The following is a 17,245-nucleotide window of genomic DNA, read 5'->3' on the forward strand; positions in this document are numbered from 1 at the left end:
GCAGGCGCCGTGATCTTGGACCTCCCAGCCTCTGTGACAATCAGCTGTTGTTTAAGTCACCGAGTCTGTGGTGTTCTGTTATGGCAGCCGCGCTAAGACGGGAGGAAGAGGATGAAGGAGGAACCTGGCGCACGATGCACCCACAATGGCTGGAGTGAATGAGAGCACGGACAGGCACAGGGGTGCTGAGGTCATTCAGCCCTTAAGAGACCATTCCAGGGGACTGTTGGCCATGTGCACGACCCAAATAATATCGCAGGTGTTTCCACTAATCCCTCTCCACCAAGAGGAACAGGACTGGGAGCTGCTGTCCCCTGTGCGTGGCTAAGGCTGGGACCTGCACCCCCACGGTGTCATGCAGCCCCGTGGGACCTCTAGGCCTAGCAGCAGGAAAACCTCACCCCAAACCCCCCTTTCTATTCGTGTCAGACCTTGAACTTGCAGTTTAAGTTGAGCCTTCCTGTCGCCAAACTTGTTTTCTTTATGAAGGAAACGTAATCTCTCCCTTGCTGAGCTGGAAGAGCATGCAAATCAGTCTAACAGAGCTTTTGTTTTGAGTTCCCCCCTTATGCAAAACCTCCTGGAATAAATCAGTCACCCTGTAAGCCGGAGGCTTGAGGGGCAGAGGGGGAAGGAGGTGGGGGGATCAGGATGGGGCTCCTGGCCAAATGGGGCGAGGTGTCCGAGGCTGGCCACCCCCGCGTTCCCGGTGGTGACAGAGGGCTCCCCTGGACTCCTCGTCGGCCACCAGATGGCGGCACACACAGGCCCTGGGACCCAGAGTGCGACCTGCGCGTGGGCGCGAGCAGGCTGAGGATCCCGCTGCCTCGCGGGGCACCCGCGTTCACGACCACACTTCGGCCGCCTCTTCCCCGGTTCTAGGGCCAAGTCTGGGGAAGCGTGACTTCTCGGAGGTGACCCCTGCAAGGACAAGGGGGGCCCTTCTAAGGGCGGTCCACGGAGCCCCCAAGCCAAGGGCTTGGCAGCAGCGGACGCTGGACTTGGGCAGGGAGGGAGGGAGGCAGAAAAGTTATGAGTTCTCTGTACAAATCAGGTCTATAAATGAATGCTTTATTCTGACTTTAATTTTTTAAATTGAGAAGCTAGCTACTACTTTCTTTTCATCCAGATGTTATTCAAAATTTCTGGAGAGAGCGAGTCCTGCCCGCAGAGTGGCGGGTTAGACCTGAGAAGTGTCCGTCCCGGGAGGCTTTGATAAGCAAATACGGCCCCGCGCCCGCGCGCTTGCTATTGGCTGTTCCTCCACTGCCAGATTTTGACACAAATAATCAGATTGGAAATCAAGGAGGGGAAAAGAGGAAAAAAAAAAAAAACCAGAGAGAGAGAGGAAAAAAAAAAAAGGAGAAGTATCTGTTTGTGCAGAGAGTCACGAAGTTGGCAGAGTGGAGCCGATCCCCAGAGAGGCCGCGAGATTCCCGCGCAGGAGGGGCCGGCAGCCGGCAGCCGGACGGGTGAGTGCCCCGGATCGCGCCCCTGCCTCTGCTGTTGGCATCTGCAGGTCTGCCCTCAGTCGCTTCCAGGCAGGTCACCTAGACCCTTTTGCAGCTATAGGGCCAGTCAGGTGGGCTGGAAACTCTTTTATCGGATGTGGCTTTCAGGGGCCAAGTCGTAGTGAGAAGAGTCTTATCTGAGATGCAGCGAGACTGTCTAGGAATTATGCCTTCCTCCAACTGTATATAGACACTCTTCTCAAAACTCGATTTGGGGCGGATAGCTATCCCCTCTGTGCACACCCCAGGTCTCCCAGGGACCTGGCACAAGGTGTCTGACTTGATGTCTCCCCTTGGGCACAAACTGGCTTGTTCGCCCAGCACTCTGAGCCTTTCTTTGTCTATAAAATAAGCGAGTGGGGTTGCAAGAACTCAGTGAAGATCTATCCCCAGTGTCCCACGGTCCCACCAAAGTTCCCGGGACTCTTTGAGAATGAGGAGCCCTCTTACCAAGATGCTCCTAAGGAGAAAAGGGAGCCTGCCATCTCTGCCTCATCCCCAGCTCCCCCCGTCCCACACACCCACTGCCCCCAGCCTCCAGGAACACGAGGACTAAGGACAGGGACGTAGTGGCTCGGCCTTTTCTACCTATTTTGAGGGAAAATCCAGGTTAAGAGTCTGGGCGCCAGGGGAGAGGTGCTTGCTCTAAAGTTAGTCTTGTTAAGGGTCCGTGGAATTGCTATGGGTGTGGGCCTGGGTACATTTTTCTGAGGAGAGAGTCCACAGCTTCCATGAGATTCCTGAGGGGACAGAAATTGATTGGCAGCCTATAGACGTGGATCTGGTGGAAGATAGCTCAGCTGCACCTGCCTGCCTCACTCTTGCCCATTTCTGAGGAGGCATAAGGCAGACCCTGTCAGTCTTAGTAAGTGGCGAGGTGCCGATCCTCACAGGTGCAGCAGAGGGACTCTGGGTAAGGACACGCGTGTGGTCTCTTCTGACTCAGATTTTGGGGTCGGCATTCTAGTTTCCTGGCAGAGGGTTCTCAGGGAACATCAGAGAGCTCACTCAGACCCAAGGCAGACCCTCCTCTCCCGGCTGTCGGGGGTGGTGCGGGGTGCGACTGAGGAGCGCCCCGGGAAGGCACCCTGATCACACTCGATGCTTCCCTGGGACACAGCCTCTCCACCCTTTCCAGAAACAACAGAAAACCTTGCCTTGCCCCTCCCCAGTCCAGGGGGAAGTTTTTGTTCATTTGTTTCCAGGAATGCAAACCAATGGATGCTGCTTTAAGTCTCTAATTCAGAGATGTTCAGGAAACGTTTCACTCATTTCTGTTTTTAGTAAGCTAAAATACACATAGCGTGAAACGGACCCTCTTAACCATTTTTAAGCACACATTTCGGTAGTGCTGTGTGCACACATTGCTGTGCAGCACCGCCCCCCACCTCCAGACCTTTTCTCATCTTGCAAAACTGAGACTCCGTCCCGTCGCACACCCACACCTCCTCTTCCTCCCCGTAGCCCCTGGTCCCCGCCTTTTGTCTTCTGACTCCATGAACTCGATGACTCTAGGGACCTCCTATCAGTGGAATCATCCAGTATTTGTCCTTTTTAGACAGAGTTTAGCACAATGCCCTCAAGGTTCATCCATGTCGCAGCAGGTGTCAGGATTTCCTTCCTTTTATGGCTGAATAATATTCCATTGTATGTCTATACCACATTTTGTTTATCCAGTTATCTGTTGATAGACACATGGGTTGCTTCCCTCTTTTGGCTGCCAGGAATAATGCTGCTATAAATTTGGGTGTACAAATATCAGAGTCCCTGGTTTCAATGCTTTGGGGTATACCCCCAGAAGTGGATTGATTCACTTTTGACATTGTGTTCTCTGAACTTTGGAGGCATTTGAGAACCCCTTCCAAATTTCAAATAAAAATAATACTCTCTGCTGGAGCCCTTAAAATGATCTGGGATAATCTCCCCCAACTCCTACAGGGAAGGTTTTTCTGTTTGTTTCCCCTTGAGTCACATCTTTAAACACAAAGGAAGTCCAAAGGGTCCTCTGTCACTGACTCTGAGAAACCACGAAGCCTTACCCAACCCTCCTGAAAAGGGAACCCAGGCGATGCTTCTCAGCCAAGGTGGGTCAGTCCCGCACTGAAGGTCAACGAATTGTGCATGGGATTTTAGAGCAAAAGGGAAGTTTAGAAATCTCTTAGTCCAACCGTCCCTTTTGAGAGATAGGAAAACCAAGCCCCAGGCTGGAGGCTGACATGGTCAAGCTCCAAGTCACAAAATCAGACTCAGCGCAAGAGGGCCCACATCACCTTGTTGTGCAGAAATCACAGGCCTGTGGCTCTGGCCCCACCTGGGAGCGAGGGTACGAGGCTGCCCCCCCACCAGAAGCCCTGGCTGAGATTCTGACTTGGGGTCAAGGGACCCTCTATCGGGACTGGGGGTTTTTGGAGAGATGTTAACAGTGGGTCTCTTTCCGGAGGCCCGATATCATCAAGGCTCTGTTTTATGAAGAAATCTTAGGGTTCTTTCACAATCTCTGCGCTTAGCTCTTTCTCAGAACGGGTTCGTGTGAATCAGAACGGTGTGGCTGTTCATTAACTACAGTACAGGTGATTGGTTCCTGCTTTTCTTTTTTTTTTTTTAACTCAGTGAACAGGGGCCCAAAGGAAGTTCTCCCCCTGTATTTGGCCGTGACGGTGCACTGGGAGGCTTGGCCATGGGGTCGGCTGCACCGCAGTCACTTAGCCAGGATTGGCGGAGACACCCTTCTGGGCAGGAGACTGGGGGCTCTGGGGGATCACTAGAGTAGCCCCAAGCATCACCTCCTGGAAACTGGGCCCCTGCTCCCCTGTGTGAGTGCTCACAAGCCCTGGGGGTGCTCGTGTGCTGTCCCGCCTTCGAATCCATTGACCTCTAGGGTCTCTTTAGGTCCTGAGCCCGAGGGAACACCAAAGCCTCCTAAGGGGTCCGTCCTTTCACTGGCCTCCACACCTGAAACTCTCAGGAACCTGCATGGGGCCCTCTGGGCTCTGGAAAGATGTGAAGATCAGGGGGATTGGGTTTTCCACCATCTTGCCCCACCAGCCGGCCAGCCTGGCCCTCCCTGCTCCGGGCAGGCTGTCTTCATCGGCTGCTGCAAGGGCCATGCACAGATGCAGATGGGCAGGGAACCAGGCCGCGAGCCACCTCCTGGCAGGACAGGAGCCCTGGGCCTGGCTCTGCTGCGAGACCCTGGGCCAGCCACTTTCTTCTCCCAGCCTCGGTTTCCCCTGTGCCCCAGGAAGACAATCACTGCCTCCCCTACCCCAGTGGGTGGCAGATTCAATGCCATGCCACATACCAGGGAGGTTTAAATGCCCTCCCATCCTCCACGTGTCAGCTCAGGGCCTGCCACACTGAATAAATGCCCACCCACTGTCTGCCTTCAGGAGCATGGCTACCGGGGGACCTCCAGCCGGCCTTTAGCCGGGCCCCTCCTCTACGAAATGTGGTGACAGTGACTCAGCTCACAGGTCAGAACCAGCGGAGCTGAGGCTGTGCAGCTCCAGCTGCAGGGAGGATTTCATTCCAGCGTGGCGGCTGTAGTGCCCACCTTTGGTGCTAACTCACTTACTAATAAAATACTGCCTAAAAAATGATACACAGCCTTTTTATAGAGAGACAGATCATAGCCCTCAGAAGCCTCTGCAGAGCAAAAGGTGAGAGGAAGCCAGCCCCCAGCCCTCCCTCAGCTCGGGGGTGTCCTCCCACTCTGCCCAGGGTCTGGCCTCCCCAGGGAGGTTCCTGAAGCCCAGAGTTAGAAGGGGGAAGGAAGGGGGTGTGGGGAGCCCTGGTGGGGGAGGGGGAAGGGGCAGGAGGAAGAAGACTGTCCCTGGGAGATAAGGCCGCCGCAGGCTGCCCCACAAGCCTGCGGAGGATGGCAGGCCAGGCCCGCCCTGTGAAGCCAAAATCTGACAGCTGGATGGGACCCCAGAAGCCTTCAAGTGCTACCTCCTCATTTCAGAGCCCAGACTAGAAGGGCCTGGGGCATGTCCCCAGCAGGTGGTCCAGGCTGGTCCCCGTGCTTGGAGTCACCTGCTGTGGGCCAGGGGCTGGGGATGCCGTGGGCCAGGGCAGGGCGCAGGCAGTGCCTGCCCTCTGGCAGCTGCTCCCCTGCCAGCTGAGCCGTCAGCTCAGCGCCAAGCACTCTACATGCCTGTTGGTAACAAAGAAGGTCCTGCCCTGGCCCAGCGCTCCCAGGATTTGGGCTGTGATCCCCATCTAGCAGATCTGGACATTAAGGCCTACAGCAAGGAGGGTCAGGCCTGGCTTGCCCCTGGGTGGAGCTGCCATGGCCCAAACTCCCGACGCCCCCTGAGGGCTCTGGGAAGGGGCAGGCAGGCTTAGGCACGGTCGGGGGTCCTCTTCTGTCTAGCTCTGGGCTATCCCCTTGGGGAAGGGGTGATTTCCCAGGCCTGCTCCAAAGGCAGAGCTCCAAGCTACCCTCTCTAATCTGCCTCTTCCCAGCCTGCTCCTCGGCACGGCCTTATCACCCAGGGCTCGCTGTCGTTCAGAGCAGCCATAACCCCTTCCCGCGCTTGGCCGTATCACTCGGGCAGCCTTGCATGGCGGCTGGCCCAGGGCAGCGGGACCACTCCTCCGAGGAGCGAGGACCACTCCAGCAGAGGAGCCGCCAGGCCGCACTGGCTGAGCACTTCCTCTGAGCTCTTGCCTGGGTGCAGCATGGTGGGGAAGAGGAGAGAGGACCACCCGAAGATGCCGACTCCCAGAGCCCTCAGGAGAGCCTCACGTGGTGGGCACAGGGATGCAGGCGATGCTCTCTGCCCCAGAGGGTTCTGCACTGTACACCAGGAGTACCAGGATGTTCAGGCCGGCCTGGCTCTGCTGCTCTCCACCCCTTCCCGGGACCAAGGGCAGGTCACCTCACTGATGCGGTTCCTCGGTGTCTTCCCCCCGTGGGTTCAGTGATGGGCTGGGCTGGGCCCTGGGATTGGTGGACATTGGCCTCTTCCTCCACGTGCACAAAATGGCCTCAGGCTTCTGGGTGAGGGGGAGCAAGGGGGTGGTCCTCTTGGACCTTGAACCCCACACAGCTCCAACCCTCCTTCCACTCCCACCAAGAGAAAGAAGGCCCATCCCTCTCTAGGGACCAGACTATGGGCAGGGGCTGTGGACAAGGTGCAGCCCTATTCTGACCCCAGCAGCTCCCAGCTTGCCCGTTAACGTGCATTTGCAATTGAGGTGGCCGCCTGTTGCAGCCTGCCTGCCAGACCCCTTGTGAGAGGCACAGAGCCCATATGATGTACTTGCTGGCACTATAAACCAGGACACCACACCTTACAGCAAAAGGGGGAGGCCCAGAGAGGTTAAACATCTGCCCTAAATTGCACAGCAGGTGAGCTAGGATTCTAACTCATGAGCATCTAACTCCCAAACCTGAGGCCAGACCACCCCCTTTCCGTGGCCTCTGAATTTGCAGATCCCACCAGGATGCAAATGCAGCTTTACGGATATGAGGATGTGAGGTCCCCAGTGTGCCCCATGTGGAGATGACCCTGCCCTTCCTTCTCCCCTCCCAGTGCAGCTAGAGCGTGCAGGTGGGAGGAGGCTGACTTGGGGGTTTCTAGAAGGCAGGTGTATCTGGTTCCTAGCAAGGGAGCGGTGAGGAAGCCAGGATTTGTAGCTGCCATAACAAAGTACCACAAACCAGGTGGCTTAAAATAACACAAATTTACCCTTTTGGGGTTCTGGAGTCTAGAAATCCAAACTCAAAGTGTCAGCAGGGCCAGTTCCCCCTGAAGCCTCTGAGGGAGGGTCTGCTGCACGCCCCCCTCCCTGCCTCCAGTGGTGCCGGCGCCCCTTGGCACCCCTTGACTCACAGCCACATCGCTTGGACCTCCACCTCTGTCTCAGGTGGTTCTTCCTGTGTGCCTGTGCCTATGTGTCTCCATGTCCCTGCACTCACAAGGACACTAGTCATATTGGATTTAGGGCCTCAGTATGACCTCATCTTATCCTGAATACATCTGCAGAGACCCTATTCCCAAGTAGGGTTCCAGGTGGACATGAACTTTTGGGGGATGCTATTCAACCCAGGACAGTGCATTCTAATTTAGGAGGAGGCTCTAAAATACACAGGAGTATTGTTCTTGTGTCCCTCCTAACCTCACCCTCTCCCCCTGTAGCTGCAGGGTGCATGCTGACAATGCCACGCTCCTTCCTGGTGAAGAGCAAGAAGGCTCACACCTACCACCAGCCTCGCGTCCAGGAAGATGAGCCAGTCTGGCCTCCTGCCATCAGCCCTGGTGAGTCAGCACCCAGGCTGGGCCCCCTGCCCCGTGTGGTGGGGATATAGCAGCATCCCACCCAAGGCAACCCATCCTCCAAGTCAGGAAGCAGGAGGAGCTCAGTAAATGATGGTTGAATGAATGAATGCAACCTTTTCTCCTGACCCCTTGGGGTGGGAAGAGCATCAGGGTTGGAGCTGGTCCTCAGTACCTGATGGGTGGGTCCTGATCGAAGGTCTGATCTAGGGCTGAGATCCAGCGCTTAGGAAAACAGAGACTGGCTCAAGAGTTCTCCTTGGGGGTCTCTGCCTGGCCCCCACGCAGCAACCACCACCTGGGCAGAGCCCCTTAGCATGAGCAGCCAGAGCGGCAGCAAGCTGTCTCTCCCTGGTGCCCGTTCTCCTGGAAGGGAGTCCTCTCCTTTGCTCCCTCGGCTTCCCAGAGCTGTAACTACTGGCTCTGGGGTCCTGTCTCCCCACAGTGGCCAGGGACCAGGTCCTTAGCAATGGCCCCGTCCTCAGCACCCTGGTCCCAAACCAGTGCCTGGATTGGACCCACCTCAAACGGGAGCCAGAGGCAGAGCTGGACCAGAGCTTGGCCAGGACGGCCCCAGCACCAGGTACCCAGCCCAGGGGCCCAGCCTCTCTGCAGCAAGTGCTAGGGGAAAGGAGTGTGGGTGGGTCAGGAAGCAAGGGCCCTGGGAGTCATGCAGTCAGGAAGGATGGGCAAGGTCACCTGCGTGCAATCCGGGCTCCCCAGCTTCTGCTTGGACCCCTCCAGGGTGGGGAGCTCATTCCCAAATGAGAGCTTCTGTGTGGTGGGGCAGAGGACCCAGCCAGCAGGCCAATGCAGTGGGCGAGGTGGGCACTCTGCAGGGGCCGGGGGTGCATCCCCAGACTGAAAAGCTGAGGAGCCACAGTGAGGGCTCAGAGCCAGCCCAACAGTAAATGATTGGGCTACACACTGAACTCCTCAGCATGAGGTCACTAAGTGGAGGACGGTGGGGAGTGGAACCCTATTGGTAAGTGAATCAGCAACCAGGCATGTGTCCCATTCTCCACAGAGGGCCCTGCTGTGATAGCCCGACCCCAGGACAGGGACTTGCCACCCTCCGACTCACCCCCGTTCTACAAGCCCAGCTTCTCCTGGGATGCCCTGGCCACATCCTATGGCCACAGCTACCGGCAGGCCCCCTCCACCATGCAGTCAGCTTTCCTGGAGCACTCCGTCAGCCTGTACGGCAGCCCTCTGGTGCCCAGCGCTGAGCCACCCTTGGACTTCAGCCTCCACTACTCTCCAGGCATGGACACATACCACTGCATCAAGTGCAACAAGGTGAGCAGCTGGGTCTGGGTGGGCTCGCAGGCCAGCCCACCATCCCTGCTCCTGTACTCTGGCATCTATGGGTGTTCATAGCCTGGTGTTCCCTGTGCTATGCGTCTTGGGTCTCCTGGTGGGATCAAGGATTCATAATGTCGGTCCTCACTGCCATTCACTGAGCCCTAACCACGTGCCCTGCCATGTGCTCAGCACTTGACACACATGAGCCCCCGGGGGGAGGGGTGGATGAAGGGCTAAGGCTCAGAGAGGTTGAGTCACTTGCTCAAAAGCACACAGTAGATATCAGAACCAGCATTGAAACCTGGTTCTGTCCAACTCCCAGCTCTTCACCACTGGAATTTTCAGCCTCTAATACGTTCAGAGGGGCTGTGTAGATGCCCCTCCAAGCCCCATTTTATAGACAGGAAATTGAGTCACAGAAAGGGAGAAGGACCTTCCCAGGACACACAGCAAATGCCAGCAGAATCGGCAGTCCAGTGCTCCTCCGGCTCCACACCGATGCAAGCCTGGGCCTGGGCGCAGAGGTGGGGTGGCCACAGGGCCCCAGCCGGCCTGCCTCTGCAGCCCTCAGCAGGCCCACACTCTGCCCCCTGCCCCTAGGTGTTCTCCACCCCTCATGGGCTTGAAGTGCACGTCCGCCGCTCCCACAGCGGGACCCGGCCCTTCGCCTGTGACGTCTGCGGCAAAACGTTCGGCCACGCCGTGAGCCTGGAGCAGCACACACACGTCCACTCTCAGGTGGGCAGCTGTTCAAGCACAGGGCCCCCTGGTCCCCCTCCTGCCCCGTGCTTCTCCCAGGAGGCCATGGCGAGGTTTCTGACCCCACCCTGAGGGTGACTGACACAAATCAGGGTCCCTCACTGTCTGCCTCCCCTAACACCCACTCCTGACACATGGCACTCCCTGGTGGACCGCGTAGCTTCATGCACAGCTGGAAGAGCCTCTTGGCCCAGGTGGGATGTTGGAGGCAGTGAGATGACTGTGGTGCTCAGAAACCATCCTGCCCCCTGGGTGGTGAGGGCAGGTGTGCTCAGCTCTGAGGCTCTTGACTTTGAGAATCTGGGGGTCAGGCTTCGATGTTCCTCTCATCCACTTAGCCCTAGCTGACTCCTGCCTAGGCTAGGGAGCCCCTTCTTCAGGACTCCATCCCAGGGAAAGCCCCTGAAGCTGGCCCGAGTTCCAGCACCTGGGCAAATACAACACATCGGGTGGGAAGAGCAGGAAATGATCGCGAGGGCTTCCGTGTGTGAGTGTGGGCCTCGTGCCCTCTGTTGGCTCACTTCTCTACCCTTTGAGGTCATTACTACGATTCCAATGTACAGATGAGGAAACTGAGTCTCACGGAGCTTAAATGACTTGCCTGAGGTCACATGGCTAGTCAGAGAAAGAAACCAGAACTGGGCCCCAATAATTCAGACTCTTAACCAAACCACTGCACAGCCCGTGACCATCCCTGCCTCAAGGAACTCACTCTGGGTTAAGGGGCCTGGAAAAGCCCCCAGAACAGTTGCTCCATGAGTCAGTTGATAAACATGTATTGAGGCTTAGTTTGTGTGGATGCTGTAAATATTACAAGGACAAATCCCACACAGGCCACAAGCCTCAGTCCCTCCTGGGGTGCAGGAATGGGGGTCCCTGGGTCCTGCTCCTTCAGACCCTGTCCTCAGGGCCACCCCAACAGAGTGTCCTGTTCCTCAGGGGATCCCGGCCGGGTCCAGTCCTGCGCCCAGCGTGGCAGTCCCGGGTCGCGAGGCCCCGCCTGTGCCTGACCCCCCGGGGCCTCGTTTCCTCCGGCAGGAGCGCAGCTTCGAGTGCGGGATGTGCGGCAAGGCCTTCAAGCGCTCGTCCACCCTTTCCACCCACCTGCTCATCCACTCAGACACCCGGCCCTACCCCTGCCAGTTCTGCGGCAAGCGCTTCCACCAGAAGTCAGACATGAAGAAGCACACTTACATCCACACTGGTGAGGCCGCCGCCCAGCCTGGGTGCCCGCACCAAGCCCGCCCGGGGCCCAGGCAGAGCCCCAGGGGACCCTGCCTGCCACTGCTGACAGGTCCCAGCTTTCGGGGGTGAGGTCAAGTTACGAAGTGGGGGCCGTGCTCCCCTGCAACAGGAGGGCAGGACGCACTGTTACTTAGGTTCACATGATGCGTAGAAAAAATACTGGAAGGAGACAGAAAAGGTCAACACTGGCGATCTCTGGGCAGAAGTGAGACTAGCAGGTGAAGCTGTCTTGCATTGACCCTTCCTTCCCTCCTCCAGCTCACGCTCCTCGGGCTGACCAGCCTCCCCTGCACGCGGCCCTGGGCCAGGTGCCGGGCTGGATTGATAAACAAGACGGACCGGCTCCTACCTAACCCGGGTCAGGGACAACCTGGGGGATTTAGGGGCGTCAAAGCTGTAGTTTTGCTGGTCTCCCTTTTCTCCTTATTTTCCAGAATGAGTGTGGCTGGCAGTGACAGAGAACGTACCCAAGTTTGGGAGACCAGACGCAGGGCTCTGGGGCACCAGACCTGGCGCGGTGGGCCCTGACCTGACCCTCCCTGTCCTGCAGGTGAGAAGCCACACAAGTGCCAGGTGTGCGGGAAGGCTTTCAGCCAGAGCTCCAACCTCATCACCCACAGCCGGAAGCACACCGGCTTCAAGCCCTTCAGCTGCGAGCTGTGCACCAAGGGCTTCCAGCGCAAGGTGGACCTGCGGCGGCACCGCGAGAGCCAGCACCACCTCAAGTGAGGCTGCACCGCTTCTGGACCCCGGCCAGCCTGCCCTGAGGTCCCGGAACCCAGAGGGAGACCAGCCTCCTGCTCCCAGACCCCCAGTCTCCTGGAGGCAGCACTGGATGGGAATCTTCAAGCTTGTTTTGAGACTTGGGGATTGCTGTGTGACCTTGGGCAAGTTGCTTTCCCTCTCTGGACCCAGATTTTGCTGCTGCAAAGTGTGGGACCTGGGTTGGGCCTTTTCTGAGCTGAAGTTGTCTAGAGGCCTAAGAGCTTGGGTGCCTTCCCTAGGGCAGAGCCTAGAAGGCTGGAGAGGCCCCATGTGGACAGGGCTCCTAGGACAGATGAGAACTGGGGCCCACAAGAAGTCCCCCCCCACCTGCCCACTGCCCTCTATGCTGGGATCTGATCACCTGGGATTTTAGGGGGCCTCTTTCTGGTCACCATGGATGTTCAGAGCTTCCTCCTGCCCCAGTAGGGGGCTAGCGCCCCTCTGCTTCAGCCGGATGTGCTGTCTGCCCCCCACTTCTGACCAGCACTCAGCTGGCCACGGGGTTTCCAATTCTACTGTCAGACCACAGGGCCAGAGAAGCCTGCAGTTATTGCTGTCAGAAGCCTGTTCCTTGCCACTGCTGTAAATAAAAATAAAGACACAGATTTATTTACATTTGACCTGCCTGTATTAAATGCCTACTGGGTGCAAGCTAGTGTGTGAAGCTTTGGGAAGGGGTGGTGTGGAGCTGCTCACAGACCAGGTGGGAGACATGTTCCCACACCAAACTGGTAAGCGCTGGACCAGAAGCCTAAGAGCCCCGTGGGCCAAACCACAGGGAAGGGCCAGGTGAAGGCAGCTGGGGGCTGTGCCCGCTTCCTGGGGCAGCTGCAACAGATGACCACAGACTTAGGGGCTTAAAACAACACACATTTATTTTCTTATGGTTGTGGAGGACAGAAGCCCAAAAAGTATCTTACAGGGCTAAGCTCAAAGTGTCATCAGGGCTGGTTCCTTCTAGATGACAGAGGAGAGGGGGAAGATTTGCTTCCTCAGCCTCCTTCAGCTTCTAGAGGCCGGTGCATTCCCCTGCCGGGCGGCCACTTCCTCCCCGTTCACAGCGGGTCCCTCTGACGGTCACTGCCGTCATCCCATCTCACCCTGCCTGACCTTCTTGCCTCCTCCTTGTGAGGGCTTTTGGGCTGGCATCAGGGTCACAAGGATAACCCAGGAGGTAGTCTTCCCATCCCAGGGTCCTTACTGTAGTCACTGTGGTAGGCAGAATAATGGCCCCGAAGCTGACACCTGCATCCTAGTCCCTGAAACCTGTGAATGTCACCTTATATGGCAAAAGGGACTTTGCAGATGTAATTCAACCAAGCTGGGTGCCGCCCCTCACTAGCTGTGTGGCTTCAGGCTGAGCTTCCCCTGTTGGGAGGATTCCCTGAGCCCATGTGTGCACAGCAGCGAGCAGGGCCCAGCATGTAATAAGCGCTGCCGGCCACGAACCACCCCTCTTTTGAAATCCTGCCCATCTTACAAGGCCCGCTCAAATGCTGCCTCCTCTGTGAAGCCTCCCTTGGTCATTCCAGCCAGAAGTTTTTCTCCCTCCTCTGAACACTGAGCTCCTTGGGCCCTCACTTAGAGCTCAGGACCCAGTGATTCTGGAAGGGTACCTTTTACCTCTGCTAGGAGGCATTCTCCCTGGACTCCAGCCCGCAGCACCAAGTCCATGCCTGGCCACAGCAATGGACAGATCTGAATGAGTCACCTCCAGGTACTGAGCTGGGTCCAGGGTTTCCACATCTCTAACCTGCACAACCCTCTGCCAAGGAGGTGTCATTATCCCATTTCACAGGGGGATAACAGGCTCAGAGAGGTTGGCCAGCTTTCCCAAGCTCACACAGCAGGCAAGGGCAGACTGGGATTGGAATCTGATTCAATGTTGAGGCTGTCTCCTTCCAAGTCTCCATTCACCCTTCCTCCCAGTGACACCTGCAGTTTCCTCTAGTCTGGCCCCTGAGGAAGGGCACACCCCACGACTCCCAGGCTCTGGGGTTGGCTGGGCAGGACCCCAATGGTACACCTCATTTCAGAGGCTCTTTCTGTTTACTTTAACCAGAATTCCCCTCAACAACCTGCCAGGTATGCGGAACAGGGTGGTGGTTGACATTTGCATAGGTGGTGGTCTGGCCTCCTCCACAGGCTCCCAGTTCCTGAAGTTGCTCTGGGCTCCGACAACCCTTGGAGCCCACTTGCTCCCCCACTCCCCTCCTCCTGTCCCTGGACACAGGGGGCCCAAAGGAGGAGAGGACTTTCCCAAAGCTGCTCATCGGGACCAGGCCTGGAATGGGCTTCTGATCCCTGGATGTGGGACCTGGCCCTGCACCCCCAGTCAGGGGCAAAGGTGGGTGCTGGGGAAGGGGTCACACACACACACACACACACACACACACACACACACACACACACAGGAAGCTGCTTTGCATGTTCCTTGTTTGCTAAACAAAACCACACTACTCGGTAAGGATTTGGGCCACTTCTGCAGCAGGGTGGGGCAAAGACAGGGGAGCTGAGCCACAGGGGACCAAGGCTCTCGCCTTCCTTCACTTGCTGAGGCCCGGGGAGATGGTCATTCAGCTTCTCTGACCCTCGGCTGCACGCCTGCAGTGACGGGGAGGCCGCAGCAGCCTCAGAGCAGAATCCCACTAGCACACTGCCGAGAAAAGAGCCAGTGTCGGGGCAGGTGTGCGGCCGGGCTGTGGAACCTGCTTCTCAGGAAGAGTCAGCACTGGGCCGCGGGGGGCACCCCCAGCTTCAGAAGGTGGTCGCGGGGGCTGGGGGGCTGCTCGGAGTGTGCCCTGCTCCGCTGCCCTAAGCCGGGAAGCACTGCCACTGTCCCTTCCCAGGGAAGCCCGGGGCTGTCACGGGCAGGGAGGGCTTCACATTCAGAGCTGTGGCCCCCCGAGGAGGCTCGCAGACACATGAGCCCACAGACCAATGGGGGTTTTCATGCCATGAACTCCCTGGCAAAGTTTTTCTCCCTCAGGATGCTGGGCTGTGCTCCTCCCTGGGACTGGGGTCTCGCTCAGTAGGTGCGGTGGGGGCCCGCGGCTGCTGTCCGTGACTGGAGTGGGTTCTCTATTCTCCTTCCCACTGCTCTTCTGTTCCCTGCCTGCTCTGACATTCCCACCATCTAAGGCGCTGTGTGTGCAGGAGAGACCCCAGAAGAGTCTTCTAAATACACCAAAGCCACTGAGAGCTTTGCAGACCAGGGCAGGAGCCAAAGAGAATCGGAGCTGAGCTTTACAAAGATGATCTGCAGCGCGTGCACAGTCCAGCCTGGGGAACACCGCGGGGCATGGGGGGCCAGAGGGGGAGCTCCTCCCTGGCTCCCTGCCAGGGCCAGTCAGGGAGTGGAGGGCTCCCTGGGTGCAGGGGAGGTGGAGGGAGAGCCGTGGAAGAACATCAAGGCCACACCAGCCCACTTCCCTGGAGTTCCAGACAAGCAGCCAAGTCCCCCAGAAGGCCTCTAGAAAATTCTCCATGCCTTTTCTCACCCTAGCGTCTTTACCCACGGTGTTCCCCCTGCCCCAAATGCCCTCTGAACCCTCCCAGGTCAAATGCATTAAAGTTTTCAACATGCTTCCCCGCTGACCCCCAGTTCCACTCCTAGGAGTTTATGTTAAATAAATAGGGGTGGGGACACAGGTTAGCTACAAGACCATCTTCTGAAGCCCATTGGTAATGGGGGGAGAAAAAGCTGGAACCAACCTAAAGTCCCCAGAGAGGAGACAGGCCCAGCGACCAGCAGTGCCTCCAGATGGTGGGCATGCATCAGCCATAACAGGAGTGAGACGCTTCGCACGGACTGACCGGAAGGGGCCTGGAGGCTGGTTCACAACTCTTCTGTAAAAACAGCACAGCATACATTTGTAGATGTTTGGAGAAAGAAATCTGAAAATCCACCAAACCACTGACAGCAGTTGTTTCTGGGGGCTGGGCAAGAGGGCTGGATTTCAGTCTCAATGCTTTCTGTACAAGAGACTTGGATTTATTTAAATGTGTGTGTGTATATATATATATATATATTTTTTACTGAAAAATTGAAGAGAAATAGATTTTACAGAATAAATGTGTCAGCATAGGAAGCTGTTCATGATATCTTCAGTGAAAAAGTGGTTTAAAAATCAGTATATACCATACAATTGATTCCATTTTGTTACTTACACACTCCCAGGGAAGGAAGTTTGTAAGGATAAAGTGAGTCATATCAACACGGCTGTGGCTGAATAAAGAGGGTTGCACACATTTTTTTCTCCTAATTTCTTAGTGTGTATGTTTTCTTTTTCTGGAATGGGCATGCATGATAACATTATCACTGGCATTAAAAAAAGACTCCCTCCACTTAAATGTCGTTTTCCTGTCTTGAGGTTTGCCTTCCCGCCCCTCCCTGCAAGCTGCTAGCCCTCCGGGCTCCCGTCAGGTTCCCTGCGTGGCTCCCTGGGCAGATTCTTCTCTCCTAGACAAGTATTGGCTTCTCCCCAACCCCGTGAGCCATCTCCCAGCTGGCACTGGGTCCCACCCTTCGTGTCCTAACACCCAGCTTAGGGCCCAGCACCTTGGAGGTCTGTAATTGTCTAAATCCGATGGCCAATCCCCTGAGGGTCCCTGGCTCCTTTTGTGGCAGGGAGGGTGGGACCCTTAAGGGGGAGCCTGGTTTGGGGGCAGTGGGGCGGACACTGGACACCCAGCCCTTCCTCCTGCCCTCCTCCCCCTGGTGGAGGGCTGCCCCCTCCAGCCTCCCTGGTGTGTCCAGCTCCTAGCTAGGAGCCTGGCAGGTCCGGATCCCAACAGCGGGGGGCTGCAGGAAGGCAGAAGGAGGGAAATCTGAGGCAGGGGCATGTGCTGAGCGGCCGTGCTCAGGTTTGGCCTGATAAGTTTATCAAACGGTGCCTGCTGCCAACTGTCAGCCTGGAGCAGGCCAGCAGGCTAGGGCAGGAGGAGGCTTCAGCCGATAGCGCCTTCCAAGCGTTATCAGGAGCCTGATGGCCCAGAGAGCGGGAAAAAGGGGAGCAGGACAGAGAGAGAGAGAGAGAGAGAGAGATGCTTTCAGCCACTTTACCCCCATGACAGAAGCCAGGGAGGAAGAGGCCTCGGAGGTTCCTTGGGGGTGCTCTTGACGTGCCAGCCACATGAACAAATGCAGCTGGGAATTAGCCCCTTGTGGCTGCAGGCTGGAGACCCCATTTCTGCCCCATCACAGCCTTCCAGGCCGCAGAATGAGGCTGATGATTCCCAAGTCTCCTGCAAGGCCTAAGAGAAAGTCCCTTTTTCTAGAAAGTTCTGAAAACTCCAGCCTTTCTCTCCCTCCTGCTGTGGTCTCCAGGGCGAGTCAGACTCAGGTTGCGCTTGGCCAGCCCCTTAGTACCCGGC

General features: G+C 57.0%; 1 protein-coding gene across 2 annotated transcripts; it reads left to right on the top strand.

Moving 5' to 3' along the window:
* The first annotated feature begins 843 nt into the window (after positions 1-843).
* On the top strand, positions 844-12,463 carry GFI1B (growth factor independent 1B transcriptional repressor). Of its 2 annotated transcripts, none has more exons than XM_036913416.2 (7): positions 844-1,472; positions 7,658-7,777; positions 8,241-8,378; positions 8,823-9,094; positions 9,701-9,838; positions 10,799-11,063; positions 11,655-12,463. In XM_036913416.2, exons 2-7 carry the CDS (start codon positions 7,669-7,671, stop codon positions 11,831-11,833), a joined length of 1,101 nt encoding a protein of 366 aa, XP_036769311.2. In that variant the 5' UTR covers positions 844-1,472; positions 7,658-7,668; the 3' UTR covers positions 11,834-12,463. The 2 variants fall into 2 exon arrangements, with proteins under 2 accessions (XP_036769311.2, XP_057355151.1); XM_057499168.1 differs by having other exon boundaries at positions 10,898-11,063.
* Positions 12,464-17,245: the final 4,782 nt, after the last annotated feature.

The sequence above is a fragment of the Manis pentadactyla genome, chromosome 3 (genome assembly GCF_030020395.1).
Source record: "Manis pentadactyla isolate mManPen7 chromosome 3, mManPen7.hap1, whole genome shotgun sequence".
NCBI classification, from domain to species: Eukaryota; Metazoa; Chordata; class Mammalia; order Pholidota; family Manidae; genus Manis; species Manis pentadactyla.

Excerpts from the sequence above, each read along its gene's own strand:
- GFI1B (XM_036913416.2), top strand. The coding sequence starts at position 7,669 with ATGCTGACAATGCCACGCTCCTTCCTGGTGAAGAGCAAGAAGGCTCAC. Across the intron at positions 7,778-8,240 it reads GCCTCCTGCCATCAGCCCTG|TGGCCAGGGACCAGGTCCTT; the intron begins GTGAGTCAGCAC and ends GTCTCCCCACAG. Across the intron at positions 8,379-8,822 it reads CAGGACGGCCCCAGCACCAG|AGGGCCCTGCTGTGATAGCC; the intron begins GTACCCAGCCCA and ends CATTCTCCACAG.